Source organism: Coregonus lavaretus (genome assembly GCF_964263955.1).
Source record: "Coregonus lavaretus genome assembly, chromosome: 20".
Lineage (NCBI taxonomy): Eukaryota > Metazoa > Chordata > Actinopteri > Salmoniformes > Salmonidae > Coregonus > Coregonus lavaretus.
The window spans coordinates 2,323,992-2,334,532 of NC_140007.1; the positions used below are offsets into that span (position 1 = coordinate 2,323,992).

Genomic DNA, 10,541 nt, shown 5'->3' on the forward strand with positions numbered 1-10,541 from the left:
GGTAGCTAGTACTCCGGGGACGACGACCGCCGAAGCCTGCCCGAGCAAGGAGAAGGAGCAGCCTCGGCCGAAACCGTGACACCTTAACTAACATTATTTCATTCTCTGTAAAAAACTCATTATCTTCTTGGCTCCCTAACTAACATTATTTCATTATCTGTAATAAACTAATTATCCGACTCGGAGCCACTCGGTAAAGTCAGCCATTTTTGGGAGTTCCAACATTTTCTCTTCTACCAGTGACGCAACAATGCCAATATTGCGATTTACAGTTAGAGTTAGCTGGCGTTCTAAATCCTAGTGTTCCCATTCCCCTTTAAATTGTCACTGGCAGGACATCTTAGCACGACCTGGCAACCCTGCCTCCGCGAAAGCAGTCCGTCGGGTCAGCAGTGAGGTTATTCCCTAGCCCTTTCTAAACATTTGACAATAGTAATCGATTGAAATATACGACGGGAACCATATAAGACCACCGTAAGGTTTGTGGCACGTGGGGCTTTATTTAACGTCAGCAGAACACGGTGGTAACAGCAGAGAATGACGAACGGTTCAAAGAGGAAAGAAGAAGTTAATCTCGCCAATGGGGGTGTAAAGCAGTCCACGTGGGTCAAAGTCTTCAACAGTACCGCTCTATGGGAAGAGAAGGTTGGTTTAGCTCATCTGATTATAACTATATGGTGGTTTTTAATGTTTATTTGAAACTAAGTTGGATATTTTGCAGTTTCAAATTGGTTCCCCTCGCCTGATTAGCCAGACGGCTACCTAGCATGCTAACGCGGAGCTAACCACTTCGCTTGCTGGTTGTTAACGGGATCGGGTATCAACCTCTCGTCAGGAACACACAAAAAGTACTTCCGGGTCTTCTTCTTCTTCAATGAGGTAGGCATCCAATTTGTTGCATTACCGCTACCTACTAGACTGGAGTACAACTCCCTTTTCTTTTCCTTGAAAAATAAAATAAAACAAAGCAAAGAAATACCCTACCATCTAACACTACACACACAAATTCAAAACTATTGCTAATAATTAACCCCACCCTTCTCCACTATTTAAATATACTCACTCCTACCTCATGCCCTCAACCTGAAATGATGGGACATCACCACTTAACACTCTTTGTAACTCTTCTGCTGTCAAGTCTCGCACACCCAAATATCTCTCTGCAGCTGCAGCTGCCACCACAACCTCAGTTTTCTTTGACTTACGTTCCATCCCTGCAGTACAATTAATAACCATTGCTATAAACACTAAAAATCCAATCTTACTGAAACATATATAACTTGCTTGCCTATCCCACTGTACTGGTACCTATCTCCTACTCTCACCACTCCCCCCCCTTGACCGCTCTTCCTCTACTTTCTTCACCGCCTCCGCATATGACAATTTCTTCTCTACTCTTACCCTGGAAACCCCAACCTGCTTCTCTCGCACTGGACATGTCTGATCCCTAGCTCCATGGCCACCCCTACAATTAGCACATACCACCACTTTCCCCACTGCTTCACACTCCTTTGTCTCATGCCCTTCTGCACACTTCTCACACCTTGGAATCTCCCTCCTACATACTGCTGCCACATGCCCATAAGTTTGACACCTGTAATATCGTAATGTACTCGGCACATAAGCTCGCACAGGATAACTTATATGTCCTAATTTCACTTTGTCAGGCAAAGACTCAACTTCAAAACTCAAAAGAACAGACAATGACTCTTCTGTTTCCCCACTCTCGCCACCCTGTTTACGTCGCACCAAACGACGAGCATCACACACACCGGGAATCTTCTCCTTCAGTTGATCCACTTTTACATTTACTGCTACCCCAGTAATCACTCCTTTCAATGGCGCCCTTTTCTTGAGAGCGAAACAATTCACAATTCTTTCCTCCATTTGTTTAACTCTGAGCGCCTTCTCCCTCTGCCCAACAGAAACATAAATAATTATCACTAGACCACTTCTGGTTACCCTCACCGATTCCACTATACCCAACGCTTTTTTCACCCTTGTTGAAACCACAAATGGATCAGCCAAAAGGCAAGGATCCAGTTTTTCCACAAACTTCACTCCTACTGTCACAGACTCATCTTTATCCTTACCCTCTGTGCAAGCTTCTGGCTCCGAGCACTTCACCACACCTACCACCTCCGATACTTCACCCTCATTCACTTCCATTTCTCCTCCTGTCTTCAGCTCACTTTGCTTACATTTCCTACCACTCTTCTTTAACAAACCTTCTCCCTTTTTCCCGCCATTTTTTCCAGACTCAAACTCAGTCTTCCTCCCTCTCTCTCTTAGACCTCCTCTGCCTCTCTTTTCCCTCCATTCATCCAAGTATACGTCTCCTTATGCATTTCTCCTAACCACCATCGGTTTCTTGCCTTCTCAAAGGACTCCATTTTCCCCGTCCTTTCCCTTCCGGCGTCTATTCTATCCTCTGGACTTGTGTCGACATCTTGGCCTGCGTCTTCCATTGCCCCTTCCACGTGAGCATACGCCGATTTCCCAAAAAAACCTACCGAGGGGCACTGTTTTGCTCACTCGGATGCTTTCTCCTGTGAGACACATCATCGTACTTCCGGGTCACGGAATTTCGGCTATTATCAAAAGAAGTCCCCCACGTAAAAGTACAAAAGTGTCAATAACCTCTATTTATTCATGATATGAAAAATAATTTTCTAAACATGAACAATGATTCATGTTTGTTCATATTTAAGTGACATTTGCATTAAGTTTGAGTTTTGAAACGTTCCAAGGTCAAATTCCCCCAATGCAAATCACTGTAAATGAAATAATTTACATATTGGTTTATAGAGCAAAAACTATTCTAGATGCCGCAGTAAAAGTATTGTAGGGAATAGTCAGTAGGGTCTGTAGTATGTATATATGCTGTTATTTCATGGGCCACTGAATTATATGGGGTGTTGCTGTCCTTTAACTCAAATTCCATTGACCACAATGCAAATCACTGTATATGGATTACAGTCACTTTGCTACCAGTCACTTTCTCCTCCTCCCCTGCCTACATGTACATATCTACCTTAACCACTCCAGTATCCGGGTCATTCTACAGATTCGGTGACATTTCAGTATTGTCAGTGTCCCAAGATGTACTAGTGTTATAACTTGTCAGAACATTTATCAAACTACACTTAAATTACAACATTTCAAAGTTTTACATGTTTTTAATATGGAGTAGAGAATATGATTTTAAACAGAGATGAATTTCAATACTTATATGTTTGCTTTTCTTAGGAGTATTAAGAATTTCGCCTGTCCCTATTGACCATCATGCAAATGGCGTGACTCATTTTGAGTACACAGTGTTAAATAATAATGCATTTTTTTTGTTAAATTAATTGTATATGTCCCCTTATTATGCATAATCCATTTTCTCAGCATAAGACATTTTATTTTCTGAGAAATTCAGGCTTTTACCCCTGTCCTTGTATTTCTTTCAACCCCGTAACGCAACAATACCCCCACTCACAATTAAATAATGGTTTGATCCTGTGGACATCATTTATGAGGAAGTGACATCATACAAGTCTTCAGAGAAGCCTGGTGTGACAAGTGGTAAGCTGCTCTCTCACTTTTTATAAATATTTCATGTTTTTTAAGCACATATGGGCTTTGTCAATCTCAGGTATTCAACTCTGTTGGGGGGGGGGAATTCATAGTTAAGATTTTACCAATAATTGTTTTTATAGCTATGAAGTATAACAATGTCTTTTGTTGAATAAGGCCATGTGGCACACTGCTAGCTGCTAGCATCCCGAATTAGCAACAGATTAGCACAAAATCTTCAACCCTGTCACATTCAACCCCATCACATTTTTCAATGTTACGGGGTTGAATGGCTGTTACAGGGTTGAATAGCTGTTAAATCTTAGCAATATTTAATGTATATTGCTTAATACCAATCATATTTTCTTGTTGAATGTTTGTTGTTTACGGTTTTACAGTATCAACTAAAAGTACGAGGAATTTTTGAAAATAATAATTTAAAAAAAGTGACAATTAATTTGTTCTCTCTCCTATATACATTGACATATTTAGGAGTATTATCTGCAAGTTCATGTTCATTTTACTACATAGTGATTAAAAGGATACAATATTTAGTCTTGAAGAGTAAGCAGGTCATTGACTTGACCTTGACCTACAATTTCAGATTCAACAATGGAAAAAACAGCAGCAGAAAGGAAACACACATAGAGAGGAAGGTGAGGGACATCCGTGCGCCGGTGGTCAGGTAATTCTCCTGGAAATGTAAGATCTTTAAGACACGAGGTGGTGGTGGTCATGGACACACAATCAACAGAAAATAAAGTTTTGTTGCTTTAAAGCATAATTTGGTAATGCATAAAAAGACTAGAGAATGTAAATGAAGACTAGTCTAAAAAGACATACAGTATACTGCCTTGGCAACTGGTGCGTGAGGGGTTCATGTTCACTAGCCGACTGGTTTGTACTGACATATTTAGGAGTATTATCTGCAAGTTCACATTCATTTTACTACATAGTGATTAAAAGGAAGTCAAGAAAAACATGTCTGCAGATGAGTGCCTTATCGATATTGATTTTTCAGAAAACTTCACCTGCAGATATGGGACAGAGATACAGTCTGTTCACTTTGGTTCATCTCATGAACAGGCCGTCCTCCACACAGGTGTCCTCTACGTTGGACAGAATCAGCAACCAACTTGCTTCACCACCATTTCTCCATCAAGGAATAAGGCTCCTCCTGCTATCTGGGCACACCTCAGTCCTGTGCTTGATGACCTGCAACATACCCACCCCAACATATCAACAGTACACTTCTTCAGCGATGGCCCTTGTACCCAGTACAGGCAAAAAGGCAATTTCTTTCTGTTCAGCACAGAACTGGCCAAGAGGGGCTTGAGGGCAGGGTCTTGGAATTTCTTTGAAGCAGGGCATGGGAAGGGAGTACCAGATGGTGTTGGTGCAACCCTAAAAAGAACCGCAGACAGGCTGATAAGTCAAGGATGTGACATCCCAAATGCTCATACTCTGTACAGGGTCTTAGAGGAGAACAACACTGCCATCAAGCTTTACTTCATTGAAGACGAGGCCATCGAGAAAGCCGTCCAAGGTATGCCAGCCAATTTGCCAGTAGTTCCATCCACAATGCGGATCCACCAAGTTGTTTGTGTGGCTGCAAGGCAAATTGCCTACCGTGATGTAAGCTGTATGTGCACAGTCCACAACAAGAAACTGGAATGCCAGTGTTTCAAAACACAACATTTCACATTTACCCCTAAAGTTACATCAGTCGTGTCACAGAGGGAGGTTGATTGGGCAAATCCAGACATATGCGGGAAATGGTGCGTGGCCAAATATGATGACGATTTCTATCCCGGAATAATTCTAGCCACAGATGAATCCCATGTGCAGGTCAAATGCATGTGCTGTGCTGGACCAAATAGGTACTTCTGGCCACTTCTTGATGATATCCTGTGGTATCCATTTGAGGACATCTTGGAACACATTGATCCCCCTAAACCGGTGACTTCTAGGCACATGGAAATACAGAAGGAAGTGTGGGCTAGGCTCTCTCAGTAAAAATGGTGAACAAACTGTAGGCTTACCTATTGGTTATTAATGTTAAGATGTTTGCTTAATATTCAAACATTCAAACAACAGACATTCCTGCCATTACTCTGGATATTTCTATGAAATCAATGAAAATGTTGTAACTGTTGTTAGTTTATTAATGTGTTTTAATCTGTCTAGATTTCATCTTGATTGTTTAAACTTTTAAAGCTATGTTGACAGTAGTTTAAAATGTTAAAAAATGGCAACATGTGACCTATATAGGTTATCAATGTTAAGATGTTTGCTCAATGTTCAAACAGACTCCTGCCATTATCAGATGGATATTTTTATGAAATCAATGAAATGTTGTTACTGTTATTAGTTCATTAATGTGTTTTACTCTGTCTAGCTTTCATCTAGATTCTTTAGATTTTAAAAGCTATGTTGACAGTAGGTTTAAAAATGTTTAAAATGTTTAAAAAATGGCAACATGTTAGTAATCTCAAAAGATAAAACATATGACACGTGATGCTTTTCACTCAACCCTGTTACATGATTTTCAACCCTGTTGCGGTGCATTCATCCCTGTTACGAGATTTTTTTTAAACATTTTTGTATTAAATACACAAAATATAACATCAATAGTGTTTTTATTGTGTGTATTAAATCAGGGTAAATAAGGCTATTTCAATTTTGTCAGGAATTACGCAGCATTCTTGCACATTTCTTGCGAAAATGTGGAGTTAGATTAGAAATTTCTTCATCGTAAACTGGAAAGGATGGTGCTGGTCAGTTTTTCTTGATTTTCTCTTTAATTACAATATGCCATTATTTACAAGGGACATCTAAACTGTGAGATTATGCCAGAAGCTGATCTCAACCTTATTGGAAAAATGAATAGTTGAATAACAAAATGACTGTGACGGGGTTGAATTAAATTGGGACTTGTTTGAGAAAATAATACAGAATAATAACTTAATACTCTACATTGAGATGGGAAAAGGTATTTTCTATCAAGTACACACATTACTTTGTCACATCAAATAAAAAAAAGCTTAAGATTTTAATGTTCATTGTTTCATCCTCCTCAATCACAAAAGGCACCGAATCTGTAGAATGACCCATATAATCATCCAGGAATACATCTCAAGCGAACTGGAAATACATTAAAACCGTGATAGGATCTGTAAGAACCAATAAACACTTTTAAGCATCAGCCATATACATAACATACATCTTAAAAACAGCCATTTCTCAATGCGCTACACCTTATTCTTTATATTATATAAAATAGTAATTATCTTTAGTTTCGATTTTTCCTTGATGTAGTTATAATTTAGTATCAATTTTAACATGCACTATGACTATGCAAAGCTTAAAAAATATATTGATTTCGTATCATACACAGCTTTTTACTGCAGACTTCTATTTTGAAGGCAACATAAAAAAAAAAAACGGTAGTCAATGTTGCTGCCAGGACGCTAATTCTACTGCAATGATGCTAATGGTACGGGTAACGTCGGGGTCAGCTAGGCTCGGGACATGGCTGGGGGATCTGATTGCCCTCTCTCTCAAGTGCCAACGATAGTTGTGACTCCTATGATATTGTATTTTCCCAAGTGTCTCAGTGTCAAGATAAGGGTTGTGTCGTGGCCTTTGCTACAGTCAAGATTAACGCTAATACATCAGACCCTTTGATCTTTGAGTAGGCATTAGTTTCACCCCCCTCAGTGACTGAATTCAAGAGTAGTCAACAGCAAGGTTAGCACAGTAGCTGTCAGCTCTCAAGCTTACCATATAGCTCCAGTGTTTACACTACACTCGTAGCTACGGCTACTATCTGCAGGAGATACATATAGGATACTGTATCAATATGATTGCATGTTATTCATTTGTATGATATTGCTTGTTCTTGTTTGAAACAACTTATTAATGTTTCTCCTTTCCTTCTTCTTACTCTCCAGGATGAGTTTTTAGATGTGATCTACTGGATTCGGCAGATCATCGCTGTCATCCTTGGAGTAATATGGGGCGTTGCACCACTAAAAGTCTTCCTTGAAGTAGCCATGTAAGTATCATCTAGAATCCATGATCAAAATGCCTGCACTCTTTTTGCACTCAATGTGGGCCTGCAGGACCAGCAGAGAACACTGGTTTGACACATCTCTCCACGATATGTCCCCTTGACGCAATAACCTATTGCAGTGTTACTCTTCTTATTTTACAACAACATTTATTTTACAACATAAACATATTTTGAGTCTAGCTTCCCTCTCTTGTTCCCTTCCTGGTTGTTTCCAAACAACAGAAACTATGCCCTAACTTCAATGACTCCATCTCAGTCTAACACTACCACCTCGTCCTCCAGATTCTGTGTCATCAATGCGGGGGTCCTGTATATGTACTTCAGTAGCTTTCAGCAGGTGGACGAGGACGAGTATGGTGGAATGTGGGAGCTCACCAAAGAAGGTTTCATGACATCCTTTGCATTATTCCAGGTACGCACACAATAGTTTGTTAAACCTCTGTGGAACTGATGATGCAGGCATCATATGTACAGTGCATTCGGAAAGTATTCAGACCCCTTGACTTTTTCCACATTTTGTTACATTACAGCCTTATTCTAAAATGGATTAAATATTATTTTCTCATCAATCTACACACGATACCCCATAATAACAAAGTGAAATGTTTTTTTTTGTTCATTTGTTGCTAATTTATAAAAATATATAAAACGGATACCTTATTTACATAAGTATTCAAACCCTTTGCTATGAAACTCGAAATTCAAATCAAATCAAATCAATTTTATTGGCCACATGCGCCGAATACAACAGGTGCAGACATTACAGTGAAATGCTTACTTACAGCCCTTAACCAACAGTGCATTTATTGTTAATAAAAAAGTAAAATAAAACAACAACAAAAAAGTGTTGAGAAAAAAGAGCAGAAGTAAAATAAAATAACAGTAGGGAGGCTATATATACAGGGGGGTACCGGTGCAGAGTCAATGTGCGTGGGCACCGGCTAGTAGAGGTAGTTGAAGTAATATGTACATGTGGAAATTGAGCTCAGGTGCATCTTGTTTCCATTGATCATCCTTGAGATGTTTCTACCACTTGATTGGAGTACACCTGTGGTAAATTCAATTGATTGGACATGATTTGGAAAGGCACACACCTGTCTATATAAGGTCCCACAGTTGACAGTGCATGTCAGAGCAAAAACCAAGCCATGAGGTCGAGACAGGATTGTGTCGAGGCACAGATCTGGGGAAGGGTACCAAAACATTTCTGCAGCATTGAAGGTCCTCAAGAACACAGTGGCCTCCATCATTCTTAAATGGAAGAAGTTTGGAACCACCAAGACTCTTCCTAGAGATGGCCGCCCGGCCAAACTAAGCAATCGGAGAGAAGGGCCTTGGTCAGGGAGGTGACCATGAATCCGATAGTCCCACTGACAGAGCTCCAGAGTTCCTCTGTGCAGATGGGAGAACCTTCCAGAAAGACAACCATCTCTGCAGCACTCCACCAGTCAGGCCTTTATGGTAGAGTGGCCAGATGGAAGCCACTCCTCAGTAAAAGGCACATGACAGCCCGCTTGGAGTTTGTCAAAAGGCACCTAAAGGACTCTCAGACCATGAGAAACAAGATTCTCTGGTCTGATGAAACCAAGATTGAACTCTTTGGCCTGAATGGCAAGTGTCAGGTCTGGAGGAAACCTGGCACCATCCCTACGGTGAAGCGTGGTGGTGGCAGCATCATGCTGTGGGGATGTTCTTCAGCGGCAGGGACTGGGAGACTAGTCAGGATCGAGGGAAAGATGAACGGAGCAAAGTACAGGGAGATCCTTGATGAGAACCTGCTCCAGAGCCCTCAGGACCTCAGACTGGGCTGAAGGTTTACCTTCCAACAGGACAACGACCCTAAGCACACAGCCAAGACAATGCAGAAGTGGCTTCGGGACAAGTCTCTGAATGTCCTTCAGTGGCCCAGCCAGAGCCCGGACTTGAACCCGATCGAACATCTTTGGAGAGACCTGAAAATAGCTGTGCAGCGACGCTCCGCATCCAACCTGACAGAGCTTGAGAGGATCTGCAGAGAAGAATGGGAGAAACTCCCCAAATACAGGTGTGCCAAGCTTGTAGCGTCATACCCAAGAACACTCAAGGCTGTAATCGCTGCCAAAGGTGCTTCAACAAAGTACTGATTAAAGGGTCTGAATACTTATGTAAATGTAATATTTCATTTTATTTTTTATTTTATACATTTGTAAACATTTAAAAAAACCTGTTTTTACTTTGTCATTATGGGGTATTGTGTGTAAATTGATAAGGAAAAAAACAATTTAATCCATTTTAGAATAAGGTTGTAACGTAACAAAATGTGGAAAAAGTCAATGGGTCTGAATACTTAACCAAATGCACTGTATTTTGTAGTCAGTGGAAAGTTTTTGCATGCTTTTGTTCCAGGTTAGCAGCAGCACTAACACATCTGAAATAACAGCGTTATGTGATGCTCTATTAAGAGTTTGTTTATTTTGTTTAGTTTCATGTGAACTTTTTTGCATGGTTTCGGTACGCTTGTGCGGTTCTAAGAATTGAACAAAAACACTTTTTTTTCAGAAGTACTGAAAATAGCCAATAGTCTCTCAAGATCTGAATCAGATGCTGATGCCTTATGTGAAAATGTCCTTTATCCATGGCTAACCCTCTCTGTCTACTTCTAGGTGTTGTGGATAATATTTGACACAGCACTACCTTATGACTGAAGACCTGAGGGGAATCCAATCTATTGGAGACAAAATATGAACATTTCAGTTGAAGTAAAAATGTCAAGACATGAAGCGCATAGAAACACCATGGTTTCTGGTGTCACCACCCACACCTGGTACCCCTCTGTATGCAGTGCATTGTGGGAAACACAGTTTGAAATGAATTACCTTGTAAGACCATCAGGTTAGGTTATGGCCCTGTTCGAATACTTTATGGG

At 40.5% G+C, this 10,541-nt stretch overlaps 1 protein-coding gene across 1 annotated transcript; it reads left to right on the forward strand.

Moving 5' to 3' along the window:
* Window positions 1–537: 537 nt before the first annotated feature.
* On the forward strand, window positions 538–10,320 carry LOC311148046 (GEL complex subunit OPTI-like; the record flags this gene model as incomplete). The annotated part of the gene is made up of 4 exons (XM_084184934.1): window positions 538–645; window positions 7,515–7,618; window positions 7,919–8,048; window positions 10,279–10,320. The coding sequence occupies 4 exons, from the start codon at window positions 538–540 to the stop codon at window positions 10,318–10,320; spliced, it is 384 nt and encodes a 127-aa protein (XP_084041060.1).
* Window positions 10,321–10,541: the final 221 nt, after the last annotated feature.